Here is a 25,123-nt window from a genome sequence, read left to right as displayed (position 1 = left end):
TTAAGGGACTGGTGGCTTGAAGGAGTAAGGAAAAGCATTTCTTCCTACTCCTGCCCTGAATTAGAAGAATCATCACATTGTTATAGAAAACAATGATGAAATAATAACCCCACATTTTGTTTCTACCACTAATTAGATATGCTTTTTCTGGTAAATAATTTGAACACGCGTTTCCTCATTTTATACAGTGAATAATTCCATCTCATAAGTTATTATAGAAGTTGAATAAGAGTATTTTTGTATGAAAATACTTATCTGAGGATCTGACACAAAGTTCAGCAAATATTAATTGAACCTTATGTAAAATTTCATGTCAAAGTTAGGGTAGGGAATTTTTGAAGCATGTTAAAATTATGAATCATTATGCATATATGAAATAATTTTATCTAAGAACGTTGTAAAATAATACCAGAAGAAAAAGTTTTTTAAAGTAAAATTAACAAACAGGTGAATAAATATCTAAATATGTTAATATGTTCCAAATGCAATGAAAATTTTTTTTGCATATTGCAATGCTACTGTCTTCAAGGAGAGGGGCATAAAAGATGCTAGGGCCTACACAAAGCGGGAGATTCAGTGTTAGGAATGTCATGCAAATGGAGTCATGGTCTCAACACCAAAAGAGTGAAATTTGCAGAATTAATTGGGAAAAAAATGACTTTTTATTTTCTAATTTGCAAGTGACTCTTAATTTTCCAATTTTTTCACTATATGGAAATACTATTATATACATCTGGTGCATAAAATGTAATCATATTTTTAATTTTTATTGAATTTTAATTTTTTATTTATTTTATTATTATTATTATATATTATTTATTTACTTACTTATTTTAATTTTTATTGAATGCAATTTTTGGAACACTGAAACATGCATGACACTACACACAGATTTTCTTTAATTTCTTTAATTTTAATTTAATTGTAATTACTTTTAATTTAGTTTTAATTTTCTTTAATTTCTTTAATCCCTTTGAGCCATATATTTTTTTCCTGTGTGTAGAAAGAAAAGCGTATATTAAAAGATTTTTCTTTCTGACTGTCTCTCCATCATCATGGTTAATAATGACAGCCTAGCACATATATATAAGAGGAGAAATTTAATTTCAAATTCTTTTAAGGCTCACCTTTGAATTTCACTTTGATCAGAAGAGTCCTATGACCTTTAAATTTAATGAAAAGAGGGAATAGATATTAATCTCATTATTTTATTTTGAAGTCCTCCCAAAGCGGGTGACTTTAGACCACATTTCTGCAAAATGACGTAAGTAGTCCATGTAAGTTGATCATTGATACAGTGAAAGAAAATATAAGATTTTAATACACCTTCAGTATTTTATAACTGATTTCAATTCTCTTTGTAATAACCATTCTGCTGCTTCAGAGATATGATTATTTTAAACAGCTTAATTTTATATCATATTTACTCTATTGAATGTAAAAACCGTTCTTTTCTACAGATTATGTTTTGTCCCCTTATATATACCAAACTTATTTTGATATTCTAAAAATGTGTACTGTGCTTCCTAGCAATATCTGCTATGCTATTGCCTTTCCACAAAGATCTTCCCCTGTGCTACAGAAAATTGCAATTGAAACAGAGAATATTGTAAAATATTGTAAGCATACAATACTGCACAAACTGTTAAATGACGCAATAAGTTAAATAACCACGCCTTTCATATAGTAACATTCAGATGGGAATTAGTGACCAAAAACAAAAACCCACTCAGTTTATTAGGTACTATGTAAAGAACTTTTACCAATGTTGGTTAATCTTTTGAACAATCATGCTGAGTGTGCATATTATTATTCCTATCCTACAAATAAAAAAATGATTGAATAATATTTGGTATAGAATGAAGTCTGTGGGAATATAATAATAATTTATCTCAAATATTTCTTGAAGTGTGATTTGTGAATTACTTGCATCAGAGTCACTTTGTTAAAATGAAGATTTCTGGCCACAACTCCAAGCAGCTTAATGAAATCTCTGTTTATGGGACTCCAGAATTTCAATTTTAACAAATTTTTCAGTTGAGTAATCATTAATCTAAATTAGAACATAAAGAAAATGTGATAAAATATGTTATCATTAAGAATATTTTCTACATAAAGCTATAGTGGAAGTGAAAGAATAAGGTTAAGAAAACAATGTAGCAGTAAATTATTTTTCTTTTTAATGTCACTGGCCTCTGAGAGAAGGAGAGAAGTCAAACAGAGTTTTAAATCGACAACTCTTTATCAGGCAGCTATTGACTTCAAGAATCTGCTAGGAGCAATATCTTCATAACATGGTGTGAACAAAGAAGGATAAACAATTGTTTAACTAAATAAGAATATGTCTATCTATCTATCTATCTATCTATCTATCTATCTCTCTCTCTATCTCTCTATTTGTGATCCAACAATACTTAGGTAAAATTCTTAAAAGTGTTTAAAAAGCTAAATAATTCAGAATGGTATAGTGATTAACACATAAGAAGAAGCTGATATTCATTGCCCTAAGCTTAAGGACAGCGAGAAATAACTGTAGAATAAGTTTAAAAGGAAAGATATACACGTATTTGTGATGGTGACAAAAAAAAAAAAATTCTTGGGAGGGCCATGCAGGACTAATTTAAAGATAATTTTCTGAGGATGAATAGCAGGGAGCAGTGGATTGCAACAGTACAGATTAAAGATGACCAGGGCATGGACTATGGATTTTGCTTGAGGAATAATGAAAGACAGATGCCAGAGATACTATTGTCAGCATGATTATGCAAATACTTCAGTGGGGAATTGGACAGGAAATTTTGATGATGTGCACACATTCCAATTCTTAAATGTTCTGCCATTAATGGCTTTGATCATTGTAGTCTACTCAGAATATGAAGATTTATGAATTTCTATAAAGATGGTAAAAATACTTGGTCTTAAATCAGCCATTGGAAGAAGAACTTGCGGAGCAGCAAATGCCTTAAGTAGTAATTTTGTGAGGTAGGCAACAAGAATAATGATTTCTATTTGATTTAATATCTAAAAAGAGATTATTTTTTAAGACTGGAACAAATGTAGAACAGTGGAACATGTCTTATTTTATCTTTGGCCATAAAACATCGTTTTATAAGGAGTATAGGGAAAATTACAAGGTGATCATCAACTGATTAAGATGCGTAACTGTTAAAATTAATTATTTCTCCAGCACAGTCTTTGAGAGTTATTTCCAGTATGTAACACGTAAAATATTCCCTGAAGATTAGAAATTTAAATGTTTCCACAATTTAAAAGAGAAGAGCATTATGACTACCAGCAGGTGATTTCTTTTATCTATCAAAATACTGGGTTCCAAGCTATAAATAAAATACGAAATTAATCAATATTGTTAAAAAATACTACTTGTCCTACTTAAATAATTCCAGAATTTGGAATAAGAATCCCACTATCCTTATCTTCTTTGTTTATCCTTACTCTCTCTGCTCTTCTGGAGTTCTAAAGGCATATCTTTTGTAACTTCCTAAAGTAATTAAAATACATAATATTCATTTCAGAACACAATCTAGTCAATTAGCATTTAATCTCCCAATTCCTGAGCAATTCCATTTTCTGACTTCCAGGCATCTCAGTGTAACGATGAGCCCCAGAGGTTCTGATCTCTAGCAACATAACAAATCCTATCTCAGGCCATTCCTCTTATTTAACGTGAACACTGATTTAGGTTTTGGGGGTCTTTTTTTAAGCAAAGGAGGTAATGTAAAGAGCAAATTTTGATATTTTTAATCAATGATTCAATATAATTGCACAAAAATAGGGGCCGGCTCCGTGGCCGAGTGGTTAAGTTCCCTCGCTCCACTGCAGGCGGCCCAGTGTTTCGTCGGTTCGAATCCTGGGCACGGACACGGCACTGCTCATCGAGCCACGCTGAGGTGGCATCCTACACGCCACAACTAGAAGGACCCACAACTAAGAATATACAACTATGTACTGGGGGGTTTTGGAGAGAAAAAGGGAAAAAATAAAATCTTGAAAAAAAAATTGCGCAAAAATAGCCTTGTGCACATCAGCTGTATGATAAAATCACTAAGCAATCAGTATTTTTTTTGTTGTTGGAACATGCAAAACACCCTCAGTGGTCAATTAGGAAGACCTGACAAATGTAAAGCTACATAAAGCAAAAAGAATTTTACAACGATCAGAATTTACTCTAATGACGTTTGCAAAATCTTCCTGAACATCTTATTTTTAATTACCTGTGGATTGTGTCAAGAATTAGAAACTGTGAAGAATTGGAACAATTTTCTAGATCATTCGTCTGCAAAACCACAACTGAGGAAGAAAGGAAATGATTTTTAAAAGTCAGTGATTTTATTGGTTGTTCACTTTATTATAATTATTTAAAAATATGCTCATTCCATTACCTCACTTCAGTAACATAGAGTCACAGACCTGGCCTGAAGATTTATTCATTTATTTTAATGATTTACTTGTAGTAAGGTATATAATAAATGCGACGTATAGAAAAAAGATGTGTAAGCCTTTCATAAAGAAGCTAAACAAAAAGGATAATGCTTAAGTGATCTAATAATAATTTAACGATATTAATTTTTATTTAAATCATGCTCCATACTCATAGTTTTACAATATCATTATTAATCAAATAACTGTATTTTTGAATAGTAACTATTGTCAATTATGCTGAAGTTAATATATGCTTTTATGAAACAGATTTTTGTTTTTATGATTTGAGTTTGTCAGTAATTATGATTGTATGAGATTTTGCTCATGTTTTAGGACAGCCAATACTGTCTTCATGAATATCACAAATAATTCACACAGCATAATAGAAGCCTAGTTCCACCAACAGCTTCAGCTATCTGAATTGGCTACGACAGAACTGGCAGAGACCTTGAGATTTCAGTTATTTAGTTTGGCCACCATGCCCAGAGAGATCTACTTGGAATGATTCTGGAAGCTGTTCTTTTATTGTGCACAACTATTCTTGATATGGTGGCATTTGACAGTCATTTTAAATAAGAACCGAAGCCAATTAAATGGTTTCTCTGTGGATTTCCTCTGACAGATGCAGAGAAGCATCTTGTGTTAGCCAATAGGCATTGTTCGAACATAGCTAACCCCTTCCAGCATTTATTTTTTGATGCAACCAGCTAATTATATAGTTGTGATTTATGTTTAAATGAAGGATTTTAATCAGATGTATTATTTTAAACCTCTGCTAGAGTTCGTGTCATACAGTCATGGTGCTTATATGGGGAAGACAACTTCTCCCAATAAAATCTTGGGCACAGTCTCTTGATTCCATGGTAATAGAAGGATGATTTTAAATGAGAAGGCAGTATATTTCCCTATCTCTGCTTAGAGGAGCAAACATTCTGCAGCTTCAACTATGAGACAGATGACAATTTGCTGTTTGGTAGTTAGTTCTCCTTTAAACTTTAGAACAACTAGAAAAATAAAATCACAGAAACTTAATAAGGAAGGATTTGCTTGACAGGCAAACTCAATTTTTATGGTGGCTAACTGTAATTTTTCTTATTTCTCAAATTAATTCCCAATTTTTAATTAAGATTTCGGTTTTCCTCTAAAATATACCAATTTTAAATTTAACATACGATAGAGGAAAATGACTATAAAACTAAATTTTAACAAGTATTTTAACAAGTGAGGTGCAGTTGAAGTTACCCTCAGCATACTGACAATATGCAGGAAATCAGCGGAAATCTCTACCTAATATTCATGAATCTGTGATGGCTGGCTCCTTCTTCATCTCACTGGGTTGAAGATACTACGTTATCAAACTTGTAGGTTTTGCTATGTACTGAATGTTTTTCTTTTTTGAATCTTTCTAGATGTTCCACCAACTGGTCAGGCACACAATGTGAAAGGCCAGCCCCGAAGAGCAGCAAGTCTGATCATATCAGTACAAGTAAGTTCCTTGGATTATTACCCTGGGTGTTCTACATAGTGTAGAAATATATTTTTTTGTTTGTTTTCTTTTTATGCCATTATTGAGAGAGTAGAGTCTTGGAAAATCTTCTTCATGGAATTTTGCAAGAGATCCACTGCTATCCAGGTGTTTTTTGAAAAGTGAAACACTGAGCTCTTACCTGGTGACAGGATCCAGCATTTATGTGCTCTTTTAGGCAGTGAGAGTTCATCTCAAATTTTGACAGTTTCCAGAATGCATATCTGCAAACCTAGCATAAGCCTTTCTTAGGATATGTACGTCAGCTGCAAAGGCTGCAAATATCACAATGCATGTGAGAATACTCCAGGAAGAAAAAATAATTCCGGGTTATAATTGGAGCAAAGTGTATTTTCTTGAAATGCGTTTCAATGTGTCACGGAAAAATAGACTTGATTAGTTAATCTTAAGAAAATATATTAACAAGCAGTTATTAATAAAAATCATAGTTGATTTATTTCTTCTTTGTCTTTAAAGTACTGGTTTTGAATATAATATATTTTATTCAAAATACATTTTATTTATTTTAATATATAGTTCAACATTTCGCAAGTCTTTTTTGTGCAGCTGTAATCTTAGGACACGTCTCTCATATGAAAGTTCATCTACGTCACCATTGTGTGTATTTTCCAACATCTTTAAATGATTTTATGAAGATTTTCAAATAAAAATCTGAAAGAAAGTCACATATATTGTTATTAATTTGACCATGAGTGGAGAACATTTGAAAAATCTGTAATATCTATCAAGTGGGTAAATATATTCGTGGAGAGGAAAAATAATATCCTTGATTTATGAATGCTACTTTACCAATTTTTCTCTAGTCCTTCACTGCTGATGAGAAAGCTTCCCTGAAGACAAACAAAAAAACATACCATGGAGTTTGTGAAAAAGAAAAGACACAATCCAAGTCAAAAGTATACAATTTTTGTACCTTAGACACAGGCTACCAGTGTTTGCTCATCCACTTGTTTGTTGCTATTGCCCCAACTAGTTTCTATATCATCACTTGAAATTCTTCAGGAAACATTGTCCAAAGTTCCACCCTTTAGAGATTACTTTAGGCTAATAAGCATAAGAATCTTTGCAAAATGGCAAATAGGTCTAAACTAAATAACCTAGACATGAATATTTGAATTGGGAGAGGTGAAGTGAGTGGTTTTTGCTCATGGAAGATTTTGGGTTTACCCTAGAATTTGTGTGTTGTCCTTAGGGAGGGGAAAGGAAGGGAGAGGCCTTAAGGAAAGTTATGGGCACAAAATCATAAGAATAGGGCACTAGGATTTGAGGAATTGGTCATAAAAGGTTGAAGTGGCAAAATATACCTTGCTTAATTTGACACTGCTAAAGGAGAGAAAAAAAAAAATACATCCTCCTCTCTCTTCCCAGGATCTAGGGCTCATACTAATATTATTAATAATAATTATGGAGGCATACTAATTTATATATGATTTTGTGAACTAGTTACAAAACTCAACCATCGTTAATAGCACTTTTTTTAAATGGAAAATGCATTTCAAGTTACTAGCCTGTAGAATGCACTGAATTTATAAATTGAGAATTGTGAAGACAAGGTGATGTAGGCTTTCTTTTATGGCAATTTCTCAATTATTTAAGATAAGTGAGATACATAGCCTTGTAGAGAGTTGAAAACAATTTTAAATATTGGTAAAACTCTGCAAAGAAAGAGAGAAACAGTAGAAAGTCAAATGAATTTTGGAATTTTGTATAAGGTCCATCCACAAGGGAAAGTTTGGCATTTGGAAAATGGTTTGGAGGAGGGGGTGCTAGATGTTTTTATTGGAGGATGACATCTCCAACCATTTGCAGGGGCCATAAGATCCCTAATAAGAAAAATGCCTCTAGTCATATGCCACTAAAAGAGTGACTCAAAAGAAAGACGAGTTGCAAGTAGTAATAACCCTTTATCCAAAGATTCTGATGCTCTTCCTTCCATCACTGATTTAAAGCCATTAAATTTAATGGAAGTATCAATGCACATTCAAAGGGCTATTGGCTATGTAAATGCCAAATTATCTTAGATTTGAGCAAAGTTGACCAGGTAATGACCCTATTAAAAGGTACTTATCATCAGACATTTATGCTTAGAGAAACTTGCCTCAATAGCACTGAAAGGAGGGAAAACATAGTTAAACTGATCCTTCCTAAGGTAGGAGGGTTATTTTTATTCTCTCAGGTAAAGTCCAGTGGTTTTGAATGGTTGTCAAATGTTCCCCAAATTTAGGCAAAAGTCATCTTCCCAATAAAAAAGATGGACACTTTAGGAAGCATTTTCAAATCTGCATTTCCACTTACAATGAAGCATTCCATAATCATTGGCCCTTGGATAATCAAGGATATGCTGCCTCCATCAGCCTAACTACTGTCCACTGGCATGGAGATTTCCCTTTCTAATGGATGCACAGCTTTCTTAATCGTCTCCGAAGAGTCACACTTCTGTTTTCTGGCCCTTGCTGTTTAAAGTATCTAAAAATCAGCCTGGGGAATTAAGCAGATCTATTATCTTAGGACCTTTTTCTTAAATTCCACTTGGAAAAGCTAGTCTGCCTGTTCTGAGGCTATTTTGAAGAGTTTTAAAGTAAAGATGATAAAATATTCATTATATATTCCTATTTTAAATTTACCTAAAGTTCAAAGAGAGTGGATGTTCAATGTTTGAATTATGCTATTCACATCTGCTGAAATTAAGGAGGATAAAAATATACTTAGCATTTGTGGGGCAGTAATGTAGAGATGCTGATTTTACCGAAGTGACAACAGAGATGTGATATCTGTTAATGGGTTATTTGTATCTCCTCTTTGTCTACTTTGTCCTCATCTCTCTTATACCATCATGTTCTAAAACAGGAAAAAATTGATTATGTGAATACGAAGTAATCATAGACTATCGAGCATTTACTGCTGGTCAAGTAATGTACTAGATCCAGAGATAAGTCAGCGAATAAGACAGACGGTGCCTCTTCTCATGAAGCTGAGGTTCTAGAGGGGTAAACAGCAGTAAAACAAGGAAGCACAAAATAGTAAACATGCAAATTTATAAAATAATATGAGTGAGTTTTTGTTGGTTGGTTCCATGAAGGAGACAAAAAAGAGGGAAAAATAGAGAATGGGGGAGGAGAACAGAGTCAGGAGTGATTTGTCTAAGGCGGTGATCCTTAAGCTGAGACTCAAAGGATGAAGAAAAGGAGGAGAGGCTCAGGGTATTTCAAGCAAAAGGAACAGCAGGTACAAAAACCCTGGACCAGGAAAGAGTTAGACGTATTCAAGAGTTTGAAAGAAGACCAGTGTGCCGGCATCAAGGGGTCAGGAGGGAGAGTGGTACAAAGTGAGGATTAGTGGACAGGACCAAGATGATAGGCAGTCTCTTAAAAATCACTGGAAGGATCTTTACTAAGTTTGGAACCTATTTTCTTTATGATTTTTAACATTACAATTTATCAAAATGCTTAAGAAAAAGCATTTTAATCCCCAAAAGCATATAAACACACTCACATTTATACATATATGTAAACGTAGACTTAAGAGCAGAAAATATAGCAACATATCAAAGAGGTCAATTGTAATGATATAATTTATATTTATATTTTTCTACTATAAATTCAATCAGTAGCCAAAGGTTCTCTTTCTTTGATATCTCTCATACTGAATTCTTCTAGCATCCCTCTTACCTCTTGAAGTAACTGTGCTTTCTTTGTGAGATACCTTTTTTCTATCCCTTCTAGTCAACCCACTCTTCACTTACCACTATTTACACTCTCCTTGGTGATCCCTAAATCCTTGACCTCAGTTATCAACTCTATGTTAATTACCCCTGAATTTCTGTCTTCAATTGTGGTTTGTCTCCAGAGTTTGAGAGATACATCCTACTGCACAATTACCATATCTATATCTATATCTATATTCCACAAGAATCTCAAGCTCAAGATGTCTCAAAATGATCTCATCACCTTCCCCCACTCAATCAGCCATTTTCATGTACCTTGTTTTGCCTTCCTGTCTACATAGATGGCTGCAAAATCTACCTGGTTACCCAACAACACTTCAGTGTCACTCTTAACTTTTCCTCTCTCTCAATTCAAGCCAAATAATATATCCAATAGATATTACTTCCTAAATTTTCTTCAGCATCATCTTTTTTTTAACAGTACAAAGGCCTGGCTCATTTACATTGCTTACACAGCCCTTCATAACATCACCTTTGCTTTCTTCTACAGCCACATCTCCTTCCACTACTGTCCATTCTGCATTTCAGCCAGATTCTTTGTTGTTCCTTAATCTTTCCTCCTCCAGGCCTTCACATTTCTCTTCCTAGATTTATTCAATGTCTCCTCTTCTCACTTGTCCTACATTCTCTTTCATGGGACGGAAGAGGTTTCAGAGACATACCAGTCATCCTCCTATATCCCAGACCTAGTTGGATGCTCCTCCTTTATGTTTCCAGGGAAATGCATACTTTCCCTGGAGTAGTGCTTATCACACCGTATTAAAAAAACCCATTTGTTTGTCACATAATATACATCAAACAGCATGAGAGGGGGGACATTTGTATCCCCGGTGCACAGTAGAGTAGATGTGAGTGTGTCGGACATAGCAACACAACATATATTTGCTAAATGAGAATTAAATGTATAGTCCCTATGATATCTGAGGAACTGTGCCATCTACAAAATCGAGAAAGATAAACAGTTTATGCCCTCAGGTTACAAATAAACTGATTTCTAGGATATGTTGTGAAAAGTGCAAAACAGGCTTACGCAGAGTGCTATGGCAATATATACTTTTAATTATTTAATAACCATGTATGTAGTACTTTCTATGTATGAGACATAATCCTATTTACATTACTATGAGGTAGATATTAGTGATGAGACATTTTGTAGATGTGTAAACTAAAGCAAAGATAAATAGTTTGCCTAAGGATATCTTCCCAGTAAGCCAAGATTTGACCAGACGTAGCCTGACTCCAGAGTCTATTATCTCAATTGCTCTGATGTACTGCCTCACTCATGGAACGGGTCTTTTCAACATGACAATTTGATAATACAGTTCTTCTTTCTAATGGAAAAGTGTTGTATATTGACACTTCAGAACAATGTTGCAAAGAACGACACTCTCTTTTATGTGAGAATGTTGTTGAGATATCCCTTCCACCCTTAATTAGTACAGGGTGTACTTTTTAAAATCAGTTTAGGATAATCCACCAATAATGTAGTGTTAAAAAGAATTACCGGCAATAGACCTTGATTGTTATATGTTACAATATAATATTTACTGCTATATATACCATGTGGAAAAAAATACTTATTTTGATAAATACCTATATTATGATTCTAAATATATATGTGGTTGCCCATGTTTCCATCAATGTAGACTATTTTACAAAAAACTTGCCATACTGCTACCTTGCATTATTTATTGGCTACACTAAGCATTATCGCAGTTATTTTGATTAGTTATATAAACATATCAGAAGTCTAGGCTCTTAAACAGAGTGCAGTAATGCAGGGGATTGGAACTGCCATCTGTGATGGAAAAAAGAGAAACAAAAATGAAGTCCTTTGTTTTCTAGCATGCATAATTAGCAGCATTTCTACAATATAGGAATAAAAGAAACTATGTAGAACAAATAAAATCTAATTTTCTAAGTAACTTGTAATGGCATTGAGGGAAAAGTAACTTTATATACCTTAAAACCAGTGTTCGTAACTATTTTATGCATACCAATTTACCATAAATTTTAGTAGAAAAAAGGGAAATAATGAAGAAGGGATATTTATAAAGTCGTGATCAATCAGTTGAAGTTGTAGTTTATGAAGAAACCAAGCTGTTTGCTGGTATTTAAAATTTGTGAACAAATGTTAATTACTATCCAAGGTGCCGGATTCTCTACTACCATTAATTACTAATACATTAAACATTCATATAAAGTTCACTTTCCCAAAACTAAGAAGGTAACATAACACCAAACTCACTAAGTTTTATAGTCCTGGTAACAACGTGAAAAAGTAAAGTGAGTTTTTTTATTTTATAAACTGACTAAAGAAAGAAAGCCCTATTTTTTCTTGCATGGAAGAGCTCATTATTTAGTTATTTTAGACAAGTTATTTTTGAAGTTCCAAGTTGGAAGATTCTCTTCTACATGACATTTTCTTAATAAAGACTTTTTGGTATTTTGGTAAGTGATCTCCAGTATGGACTTTCTCACACAGATATCTTCTGGCTAAACCTATGAAAACTGATCTGTATTTCTGTTTTAAAGTCCCTAAGCAGCACTTATTGTGCTTAACGTTACCATTAATTTCTATCACAGTATTTTTACATGTACATGTAGTGCAGAGGGAAATTCATGTGTTTAATAATTCTTAACGTTTTATTCCTGAACCGTTCAAGATCCTCACATTAAATTTCAGTTAGTTTTTGGGTTGCTTTGTGTCTTAGTTCAGGCATCGATTAAGTTGACTTGACTGAATCAACCAGATGCTTATTCCAAACAGACAAAGGCTTTGTCTCATGAGCACTGGATATTTGTCAGTTGAAAAAGTTAACATTAGGGACTTGATAGAGCTACTTAATACTCTCCTGTCATTAGGCAACCCTTACATTCAATTTTCTTCCAGCATAATTGACATATAACCCTAGCTGTATCCTCCTGTGGATTACATTATCAGCAAAGAGATATTGTTTCCTTCGTCTTTGGAAAAGAAAAATTGATTGCTCTGATTGCCAACCTAGAAAAGGAGGGCAGAGGTCTCCTCAATTTTGCTTCTCTCTTACTCTCAGATGCATAAAAACTAAGCCCCTGTTTCTCTGACCCCTCCTGAAGAGCTATTCCATAGATCTTTTATTCCTTTTTTTTTTTTTTGAGAAGATTAACCCTGAGCTAACTGCTGCCAATGCTCCTGTTTTTGCTGAGGAAGACTGGCCCTGAGCTAACATCCATGTCCATCTTCCTCTATTTTAAATGTGGGATGCCTGCCACAGCATGGCTTGCCAAGCGGTGCCACGTCCACACGCAGGATCCAAACAGGCGAACCCTGGGCCGCCAAAGTGGAACGTGCGCACTTAACTCCTGTGCCACCAGGCCGGCCCCTTTTATTCCATTTTGAAGATAGGTGATGCAACCTAAGGTCAATCTAAATAATACATGAGATAAGGGAAAAATGGACATTTTCAACATAAGCCAAACCCCCAGATATGTTTTGCTGAAACTGTTCTGGAACTAGAACTTGAGAAAGAAAATCCTCTTTGCCCCCCTTATTTTATTGAATCAAGCTAACAACAGCCCTATGTGGTAGATGTTCTCGTCTCTGCTTTATTGGTGAAGAGCTTGAGCCTCAAATTTTAAATAACTTATCCTAGGTCTCACTTCAAGTGAGTTGTGAGACTGATGTTTAGGCCTGTGTCCATCCAAATCCAGCACTGGTGTCCTTTCTGTTTTGCTAGGCTGCTGTCTAACTTGCCACATGTACTCATGGCCAGAGAATATTTACAGCTAAAGGAACAAAACGAAAGGTGGGAATGTGGCCAGTGAAGTTGTGTAAATGTGTTTAGTCAGAGTTGATTTATAAGGAGTTACCAGAATGTAATTTCCTCTTTGCAAGTAAACGTGTGTGGTGAGAATCAGACTCTGACAAAGAAGTCAGTATTTCTAACCTCAAGGTATTTAACTACAACATATAAATGAAAGGTATCTAAAGAAACAGTTCAAGCAGATCAAGTATTTAATAGGAGAGTAATTTTTCAGTAACTTAGTTATGAACTAGGAATATAAACATTTGGCTTAAGCTTTATTTTTATAACATCAATAGTCAAATGATTTGGTGTAATGAAATCTTCAGTTCTATCAATCTTTCCTTCATTTTATTTATGTGTTCATCTCTTCCTTCATTTCTTTTTCAGGAAGCATCGCCATCATTGTGCCTCTTGTCCTCTTGGTGACTTTGATAACCACCTTAGTAATTGGTTTAGTGCTTTGTAAAAGAAAAAGAAGGTAAGATGGAATGTTCTAGACTAACAGTAAATAAATTACACAAATAGTTATGGAAACATCGTGATTTTTTTTAAAACATAAGTTAGTTACCCCAACTGCAAAATCCTACGTTTTTCAAAACATTTTATCCCTCTATTTCATTTTATGTCATTATAATTCAGAAAAACCTTTCCCCATGTTATGTTATTGGAGTGACTCTATTTATATATTCTAACAAAACTAAGAGGACATATTAATAACAATTTCAGTAGAATTTTACATTTGTGGTAGCTTTTCCTTGAAACAGCAATAGTCTCTGAGGAGCATCTTATTATATTAATGGGTAAGATAAGTAGTGTCAATACAATAATACTGAATTGTATTGGTTGTCATAAATTGTACATTTCACCAAAAATTGTGCATTTGTTCATTTTATATATTATTGGAGGCATCATTACTTTGATTTATATGAATATGTAGTTACAAAGATCTAGAAGGAGTGGGTATTCTGTGAGATTGTTATCCAAAATCAAGAGTTTATGAGTCAGATTTTGAATTATATAAAAGAGAATTTTAGCCGTGTGACTTAGGGATTGAAAACAATCTATTTCAAACAAAGTTTCTTTATGATTACTTTTTAGGGAGTTTTTCAGAAAGAAAGGGGAAAAGTAAAATTTAAAAAACTAATTGGTTAGTGGATATTCAGTTTCAACTAATGCAATATTAGCTATTTAGGAGGAATATGTTCCAAGGGCATTTTTTATTGCTAAATTCAGATAACATGGGAAAATAACTTATCACATTAAGAACTTTTTTGTTCCTCTGTGACTCAATAAAGGTCATCTACTTTGAATGCATTTTATTTAGGAACTTTCCATCAGTTATGTTAAAATAAGTCAGTAGATCTACAAATCTGATCGTTTCATACATCATGACTGTGATATTTAGATAACTCACTTAAATTAATGTTCACATATTCTAGGACAAAAACTATTAGAAGACAACCTATTATCAACGGAGGAATAAATGTAGAGATTGGCAATCCATCTTATAACATGTACGAGGTGGATCATGATCACAACGATGGAGGTCTTTTAGATCCTGGTTTTATGGTAGATCCAACAAAGGTAATATGTTTCAAGGTGATGGACAGTGAGCATTAACATTCTTGAGTTCTATCTCTACAATATGGTTCTAAATTTCATCAGCATTTCTTTAATTTGAAGTTATAGTAAAGAATTTTAGGATGCATTGAATGTTATAGTCTCTTCTAAAGAAAAAATAGTCTGCATTCACCTGAAGCAGGAAGTTAATATAACATGCTTTGGAAAATACATATTTATTCACTTAGTTTATAAACATGCACAGCTTACTTAAGAAAGTATATTATTCAAATGTGTGGCGATACTAGCACATCCAAATATACGGCCTAGCGTAAAAACACTGATTTATTTAATAATAATAAGATGAGTAAAGTACTTTTCTGTCAAAATAACTACTTTACTTCCAATAGTGTTTCATTGAAGAGTCAACTAAGCTGTGTCCCTGGGTTTGTTTGTAATATCACTTTTGAAAAGTATTTTTTTATCTGCTATACTCTCCTTGCTATTGATTTGAGACATGATATTGATACGTATAGCCTAAAATCCACAGTCTATCTTTAAAGTTACTGTTAGTTCTTATTACTGTCTGCTCAGGTTTGCATCTTTTAAGAGAACTAGATAAATGATACTATTATCCAGGTAAATTAGACTTGCAAAGATTCACTTCATTGTATTATCTGAACATTTTGCATGATAATTATAGCATATTTTATTATAAATTAAGAGCATCGATTTGTTATTATGGTCTGATTTTTCTTGGATTATTTACTCATTTGTTGGATACTTATTTATTTATTTTCTGACATATAAAACGTACTTTGTTCAAAATGCACCTTTATATTGTGAACAATCACAGGGACCAATCTTTGTACAGTTTTTCACTCACAGCTATTCCCAAAGAAGTTGAACAGGGTCACATACATTTAATCTAGTTTAGAATCCACGGCCAGACTTTCTAAGCCTGAAATTGATGGTCAAGTATTTATTTCTATGAAAGGAGATCAATCATTGTTGCATGAATAAAATTTTACAGTAAGAGAGGATATTGTAGTGACTTTTTCCTAATTAGAAATAATTTTATAGTTACTATTAATTATTAATTCAGCAACTCCTACATTTGAAATTCTTCATGAAATAAATCCTGGTAACCTAAGTTTCAGTATTTTCTACTTGAAATTAAAAGTCTATATATACTACACACATTGTTATTTGGTAATTTAGCTATGAAGGAGAAAGACATCTTAAATATGCAATGGAATTCTCGTATTCTTGGAATTTTTCTTAGAAATAAAAATACTGTATCCATTAAGTATAGTATGAACTATTGAGGACATACTAAAATATAGAGAGGATGTGCCAAAGCAGACTTTTCATGAGAAAGAGTTCTTATTTCCCCCATCATTTTTATTTCTTGGGATAGAATTAAGCCAATTTTAGACATGTAAAGAGAATAGCTTTTTAATACTCCATTTAAAAATTTTTCCACATTTACTCTAGGCAGATAAAACCATGCTCCAGTGCCCCTCAAATATTTTTTTTAATGTACTTAGCATATAACACTCAGTAAATGTTTATTTACCAATTTGCTGGCTGATTGACCAAAATTATGTTAAATGTGACTTAGATGGCTGATTCTATATGGCTCCTGATGTTTGAAATGTAAATGTGAATTGTTACCTAAGAAGTAACTGTAGAAAAAACAGCTAGTCCTAACAGCTATGAACAATTTTGAAAAGCAGAGGGCCACACCAAAGCAATCTTAAGGATGAAATTTTTTTTTAAATAGAGTGTTCGCTGTGTTACAGTGGTTTCATATATTCATGATACAATCAAATATAAATTGGGTTACGCACAAAGAAGATTTTGGTAGAAGGTTTTTCTTGTTTTCAAAATGGATAAAACTTTTACTTCAATGGTACCTCATTGAATCATAATCATAATCAAAAGAAGTGAAATAGTTAATAAATTTAATAAAAAAAGATTTGTCCATGAAGCCATCACAGAAGAGTTTGAAGAGCTAAAAAAAGGGGAATTAATATTTACTGATTTTGTACCCGAATTTACCTCAATCCTCACTTTGATTGTTTTTGAATGTCTTCTAAATGAGACCTTTGTGGGGAAAAATAAAAAGGCAATATGGACCTGATTTTATATTTAAAATATTTTCCTGAGACCCTTGCCTTTGTCCCAATATTTGCGATCATTCATTGTTAAGAGTTGATAGTTAAGATTTTTAAAATATGTATATTCATTAATATTTTCATATTCTTGAAATTTTCATCTATTTCTTTTTCCTTTTGGATCACTAATAAATACTCTATCATGAATATGAGTATACCAGATTGGCTAACTCTGCTCTTCGACCCAAGAAAGTCTAAAATCAATGGTCTTGCATGGAGACTTAGTGAGCCAATTTAATTACTAATTAATCTATTTTAGACTAGAAAGTCAGATTTCCAAGAATACAGAGGTTTACTTTATGATATGTCAAATTTAAAATTTTATCTTTTTCCTAAAAATATAGAGTGGTGATGAATCTTTAATTAGAAGCAGTTGGATATCTGAGTGTCCAGGATGGGCTACTGTCAGAACTTTTCAAAATGAGAAACCTTAAGTCGGGGAGGCTGGTGCAATTTTCACAGCTGCTAGCAAAGATATAATCTCTTTGAAGAGGATAAAATTAAGTTAATGGAGATGAATGGAGGTTTCCAAATGCATGGCATGTCTATCAGTAAACTGGACATAGTAGAAATGTCTACCTATGAGGCACAGATCCAATAGTAATAGTTCTGTCTTAAGTTATGGAAGCGATCATGAACATATTGTTCATGCCCCAGGGCTAAAGAGTAATTTTCGTGTTATTTTTATGACTTAACATGAGTTTATGTCAATGAAAATAGTTCCGTGATATTAGATCAGAAACTAAAATTCTCTGTTTACATACAGGCCAGGTATATAGGGGGCGGGTCCAGTGCTTTCAAGCTTCCACACACAGCGCCGCCCATCTACCTAAACTCTGATTTGAAAGGACCACTAACTGCTGGGGTGAGAGAAGAAAATTCATTATTCCATATCCATTCCATCACAGAACCCCTCACAATTAGAGATAATTACTAGACTTAGACAAGGGCTTGTCTGTAATTGAGTTTTTAATTAACAAGAGATTTCAGAACAGCATTAAAATTGGGGGCTTTTGTTTTGTCTCCTGCCTATGCAAGATTACATATAAAATGTGTTATCGCTTTAGGCAAGCTAAGTAGAAATATCTCTTCTGCTGAATTTGAAAATGTTATAGCACTTTAACAGTAAACGTGAGTATTTGCTCTTCTTAGAAAAGAAATTTCTAGCCACATATTTAAACTGAATAATTTTAAACAAATTTGTATTTGGTTTTATTCATTTCCTATTAAGGTACTTCGTTTAGTATATATGAATTTGATGTCCAGTTGAATAAAAATATACTACAAAGTGTGGCATCATATTGAGAAATTAGAAATGGTCTAATGAAACCATTCTTAATTTTTTTTTTCATTAAGTAACTCGTTTCTAGAGAAAGGTCCTCTGTCTAAAGTTAAATGGTCATGTTAGAAGAGGGATAGAAATAGGGTATCAAGATTCCTAGGAATGAATATTTTCTCCCTTGTTCCTCTCTCACATCAACTGTTTTTCATTCTCATTTTTTATCATTTTTGTCTCATTTGCATGGCTCAAAGATTATGATGTTTCTTTGTTGTAATGAAGATTTAATGTTGCGCTTTTGGAAAGACAAAACAAAACTAAACAAAAATTAGGTACTAATTTTTTGGATTTAGTTGCAATTAGTAAAATAATGAACATTGTGTATGTTTTTCAACTGAAAGAGTTTGCTTCTGCATGTTTCAATTCCACCTTAAAATACTCTAAGTATCTACGAAACTTAAGATGATTGTGTACTTCACTATTTCTTAAAAGAGTCCAAAACTATTTTCAGTGATAAGTACATATAGGTTGTTTGAAGCAAAAATATTGACCTTATTTTAAAGTCTACTCTATTAACATATTTTACTTTCATTTTTGTTGGTTTGCTTGTTTTTAACATCATATTGAAAATCATGAGCACCAATTAGGTGACTTTCTGTAAATACATCTTTCCTGCCACTGCAGTAGCAATAAGGGGGGAAAACGTGTGGACTGGAAAGACAATTTAGTTTAATGTTTTATGCTTTTAAATAAAGTCTTAGTGAATAACATTTTCACATCTTCAGGCTTTTCATGGTATGTCAAATTTCCCCTTAGGTCCACAAGTTACCTGAAAAACATACAATTATGTTTTTATTTAATATCATGTTAAAGTCAATTAAAGCCTGTAAACAGAATTTAAATTATATTTAAATAATTACTATTTAGTAAATTGAATGCATTGCATATAAATGTTAATATGAAAAGATAGACATTCTAGAAAATAACTAATTAATGTTGTCAAAACTGATAACAAAATTGTATTTATTTTTTTTCTCCTTTAGCCAACAAATTACTCCAATCCGGTATATGCAAAATTATATATGGATGGGCAAAACTGTCGAAACTCCTTAGGAAGTGTTGATGAAAGGAAAGAACTGCTTCCAAAGAAAATAGACATTGGGATAAGAGAGACAGTGGCATAATCAGTGATACCTTTTATATGCTGTATAAATGTATAAAATATAAGGATTACTTTTGTATGTTCCAACAGTGTTATACTTGTTTTGGCATCAGCATTACCTCTTTCTTTATCTTTTTCCTGGTTAATTGTTTTCTGGGTTTCTGGATTTATTTTTTGCTGATGACTATTGATTGACCATTTGTATGGTATTTTTATGAAAAAGAACTGCACTACAGTACAATTTACAACAATGCTGCTGATATGACACACCTTTGAATTTGTTAAAATTTAAAACAACATATTCCTTTGTAGTGTGAATATGAGCAATCTATTTTATATGAACTTTTTTGGTTCTACTTAGTCAACAAAGAGAATCTCTGCACTTTTTCATGATATGGTCTGAAAGCTGTAATACAATGTCATTTTATTTTTCTGTTGAAATTGATGGAAGAATGATTGAATGGTCAACTCTCTTCTTTGTGCCCATTAAAAATTGATTCAGACTGCTGACAATATATAGCCCTCACAAGTTCAGCATCACCTGCTTTAAAATTAGCCTTAGATTGCCAAGTGATAGATGAGAATTTTGAGGAAAAACTTTAAAAAATATATTCAATTATTAATTTGCATGAACACATAAGACTACATTTTCCAAAATTTAGTGGACTCTATGTGATATACTAAACATATACACCCTGTAAACAATAGTTACATTTAGGTGGTAGAACATAGCAAAAAAGTATAACTAAAAGTGGAAAGACCACACGTGCTATGGGATAAGACATTTTGTTCTCCCTCAGTCCTGAGGTAAATAGCCAGCCTAGAGCACAACAGAGCATTGGGTACTCATGTCTTAGGAATTTCTTCCCAGTCATGTGCATTTTGTGAAAGATTAACCCAACCCCTTACCACACAGAACACTAAAGAATGATATATAAGCACACAAATTGATGGCAGAATTTCAACTGTGTGAATGCATTCTCTTTGCTAGGTCAAAAGGAAGAGGCAAAAGAGCCATGATGGTATAGAGTAATTGATGAATATTTTCAACATACAATATGACTAATCCATTATTTGCCCTATCCAAAATATATTCTTAAAGGACTTTCCAAGTTATAGAAGGACAATTAACTGCCCCTAATCAAAGGTGGAGAGGATCAATGCTGACCAGTTACTCTGGTACTCCGGTTTCTTTTGGTTATGCAAAACACATGGACCCCATTCACTTCTTTATTTGTTTTCAAATTTTGATTGAAACAAGTACTATTTACTTAAGTTGTATAAAAAAGGATAGCATTTTTATACAAATATCTTTAAAGGCACAAAAGATTTATTCAAAAGGTATGGAGGGCTTTTTGTTCCTCTGATAGACATGACTGACTTTTAGCTGTCATAATGTATTAACCTAACAGATGAAATATGTTTGTGGTTGCTCTTTATCCCTTTGTACAAGCATTAAAAAAAACTGCTGTTTTATAAAGAGACTTTTTGTTGTACTATGTGCATGCATACTACCTATTTCTAAACTTTGCCATATTGAGGCCTTTATAAACTATTGATTTATGTAATACTAGTGCAATTTTGCTTGAACAATGTTATGCATATCATAAAATTTTTCAGGTTCTTGTTTAAGTACATTTTTTAAATTGAACAGTATTTTTCATTTTGGTTATAATAGTCATTTTGCCTATGTTTCTACAATGAAGTGTTAAATACTTTATAAAAAATTGTTGACTGACTTATTTAAATGAAATTCTACATATTTAAGTGCTTGTGTTGGGTAGTTTTTAAAAACAAGAAAACTCTTTTCTTTACGTAGTTTAAATATTCCTAGAAAACTATTTTCATAAACACAGAACATAATTTTTGTTATATCCTTAGAACATAGTCTCTGGGGTAGAATTTATTTCATTGCATCGTTTTTCACAGCGCAATAGGGAAGGCATTTTCTCTCTTCTTGAAAAAGAAACATTTCCCTTACTTTTTCCTTTTCTCCTGCCTTACGTTGCTCATCATAAGTCCCATATTGCAATAGAAGGAAAGATAGGTTATAGACACAATAGTGTGACAATTGTGTTGAAATAAGCCAAAGCTATTCTTGCCCGTTCCCATTCTCAAAAAATGTATTTTATGGAAAACTCAAATTCCATTGGATGCAGTTTAGACATTTTGTAAGTGGAATGGTTATTGGTATACCTACTTGGTGGATCAGACTAGAGACACAAGTGTAGGGGGCTCTGATTTACTGGAGTTACCATTGAGTTCTGTTATCTGAAGTGTCTTTTTATTTCAGAGCTTTGTAATTGAAAGTGAAATTGTTATTTGAAAGAAACAGAACCCACAGCTTGGAATGATTTTGATACAATTAACATTAGTATAAATATCTAGCAAATCATAAATTATATGCAACGGACTGACTATCACTAGGGATCTGGCATCAATGATGTGTTTTTTTACTAAGACACTAGTGAAAGCCATAGTCAAGAGAACTCAGGATGTGCTTTTTAGCCCCTAAGCCCCATCTACATTTTCATGGCTTTTTTTTTTTTTTTGGAGGAAGATCAGCGCTGAGCTAACATCCGCTGCCAATCCTCCTCTTTTTGCTGAGGAAGACTGGCCCTGAGCTAACATCCGTGCCCATCTTCCTCTACTTTATGTGTGCCATGTCTGCACCCAGGATATGAATCGGTGAACCTCAGGCCGCCGAAGTGGAACGTGCGCACTTAACCTCTGCACCACCAGGCGGCCCCATCATGATCTTCATTTCCACATTACTCTTCACCATCCAAGCTGCTTCCTTCAGGCCCACATCAGAGTCCATAGTCTTCCTATTTACAGTTATTTTGCATTCAGTATTTATAGGACAAAGGTATTTTTTCAACTACTCAAACTTAAATTACTCTATTTCTATAGCTCTAGCTTTTTCTATTTCAATTTTCTTTTGCAAAAGCTCATATAAATGCTAGAAATTCAAATGTATAATTCTCCTGCACAGTGACCATCCTTTATAAATGCCATCACCAAAATACTTCCTAAAACATTCATTCAAGCTTTGATGGGATATATTTTCTAAAAATGAATGCTTCCTGGTAAACCCCCCTCCCTACCTAAATGCCTTTTCATCCAAGGCAGGCATTTTCACCCTCTTGACGTTTTGGGCCGGGTAATTTTTCGTTGTCCTTTGTAGGGTGGTAAACTTAGCAGGATCCTTGCCTTCTATCCATTAGATGCTACTAGCACCACCCAAAGTTGCAACAACCAAAATGACTACAGACGTTGCCAGATTTCTTCTGGGGAACAAAATTGTCCTTTTAAGAACTGCTGATCTAGGGCTATGTTCTATCTTCCACTATTAAATGACTGTCAGCTGGAACAGCTGAGTCAAAAAAAGCTCCTCATCATCAAAATCACGGCATTCCCAACTTTTGATTTTAATTCTTTAATGCTGATGATGCATGAGTTATAGTTATAGAAATTTGGTATTAGTAAAGTGCCTATGCAGTAAAAAAATAAAGAAAAGTCATTACTAAGGGAAAAAGTTTCATTTAGACACTTGTACAGTTTTGCATAAATTGGGCCATTTTCATTTATGTAAATATGTTTTATTTCTGGCCATTTTGATGTCATTGATTATTATATTTTATTTTATGTTGTGTTTGATTATATGCTTGTTTTGTTGGTTCTCAAGGTTGAGATTTAAGCTTGCGCTTTTCTTTTAGGAATGTTACTTTTCATTTTTATGATTACTCGAATATGAAGAAGTTCAACACTCAGTGCTCATTATGGCTATTATAAATGAACTATAATATGCAAAATGTCCACAATTTCAAAATTCCTAACAGGCAAAATTGGTATATGTGGTGAAGGAAGTAGAAAAAAATATTGCTTATTTTCCTTTATCCTCTCTCATCTCTATATCTTCAAACACATACCCTGGATGTAAAATCTTATTCATCTCTAAGAACTCTACTCCTATTTACAAATTCAACTCTTTCCTGTAGTATTATTTAAGTATTCAAATATAACAGAATAAAAGTCCTGCAGAATTGAGCAAAATATAGCCCACCACTTTTAGAAAGCAGTTTTCTTCACCTTATGCCCATTCCAGTTATGGCCAGTTTATTTAATGATAACTTTCTCAATATTAGATGATACATTTAAATTTAAGGTGGATTAGAGTCATTATTTAAATAGGAACCCTTGAATTGTAACTTGTAAGAAAAGGAGAGACTCAAGCATTTTGTTGTGAAGATGGCTACCAGGTAATATAGCACAAAAAATATTTTTTCCAAGTATTTTGAATGGGAGAAAAACAACAACAAAAATGCTTCATTTTTCAATTCTGCTACTAAATCCATTGCTAACTTACATCCAGAAAGTGAACACATCCAGAAAAAGATAAATATAATTAAAAATATACAGAAGCAGTTTTATTCAGAAAAACGTTTAGTTTTTGCTGATCATATCCAAAGACCCAGGAACATGTATTTCATACCACCCTATGCCTGTATCTATGCTAAAAAACAGAAAAATAAATGAAACAAGTTCTCTTGTTTAAATTTTCTCTAGTAGATATTATACTTAAGTGGCTGCAATTTATGCAGAAAAATAGTTTCTAGTGAAGCCCATCATTTTTGTATCCAAAGTGATCAAAAATCAAAAGAAAAATTGGTACTAAAGATGGCTTATTTGATAAATTCTATGCTTAGAATATGTTCATTCTCTCTGATGGGCAGTCTGCCCCTATAGCCTGTGGTTTGTAAGATAATGAACGTAAGCAATGCAATCCTGATAGTTTAGTCATTTGTTTACTCCAAGATAACTTTTTAGGTATAGTTTCTTCTGCAGAAATTATAAGCCTCCTAATGCATCTTGATTTCCAACTTATTTATGCTGTAGTGGCTTGGAAAGTCAATAATATAACTGTTCCAGCCTTTCAAAATATAATGTCCATAGGGAAAACCATATGTGTCTTATTCAGGTCAGCAATATAGAAATTTATAAGGGTGAAAATTTTTTTCATACACAGAATAAATTGTAAAATATAGTTGGGAATAAAATTTGGGAGTTTTAAATACAAGGCTATTTATGAAAATACTTAAAAACAATATGCAGAATTTAAATTTAGATTGATTCGACTCATGGGATACAGCATTTCTCAATGAATAATGCCAAAAGTTAGATAGGAAATAACTGGACAATGAGATTTCATACTGGAGTAACCTCCATCCCTGCTGTCTCCAAGTGTCAATGGTGTTTGTGGAAATCTATCTAAACACACAATAATACACAGACACACTCACATATTCTCACACACTGGCTTTGATATCCCATTAATTGTGAAGATGGCACTTCTTTCCTATTTTACCTAAAATTCAATCATGTTTAGCTTCTCTAACTTAGAATTTCAGAAATCACTACCCTTGTCCATAGTGGTAACCAAT

General features: G+C 33.0%; 1 protein-coding gene across 4 annotated transcripts in view; it reads left to right on the top strand.

The window, feature by feature from the left end:
- The window catches only part of LRP1B (LDL receptor related protein 1B), a 1,824,397-nt gene extending 1,803,238 nt beyond the window's left edge, over positions 1 to 21,159 (top strand). For all 4 annotated transcript variants that reach the window (XM_070241833.1, XM_023622537.2, XM_023622536.2 and 1 more), the window contains 5 exons: positions 5,850 to 5,926; positions 13,886 to 13,976; positions 14,938 to 15,082; positions 18,005 to 18,103; positions 19,561 to 21,159. In XM_070241833.1, the coding sequence (XP_070097934.1) occupies positions 5,850 to 5,926; positions 13,886 to 13,976; positions 14,938 to 15,082; positions 18,005 to 18,103; positions 19,561 to 19,701 (553 nt within the window). In that variant the 3' untranslated portion in view covers positions 19,702 to 21,159. The remainder of the gene's footprint in view (positions 1 to 5,849; positions 5,927 to 13,885; positions 13,977 to 14,937; positions 15,083 to 18,004; positions 18,104 to 19,560) is intronic.
- The last annotated feature ends 3,964 nt before the right edge of the window (positions 21,160 to 25,123 follow it).

The sequence above is a fragment of the Equus caballus genome, chromosome 18 (assembly GCF_041296265.1).
Source record: "Equus caballus isolate H_3958 breed thoroughbred chromosome 18, TB-T2T, whole genome shotgun sequence".
NCBI lineage: Eukaryota > Metazoa > Chordata > Mammalia > Perissodactyla > Equidae > Equus > Equus caballus.
Note: the sequence above shows the minus strand (reverse complement) of the source record. Positions and strands in the feature narration are given on the sequence as shown.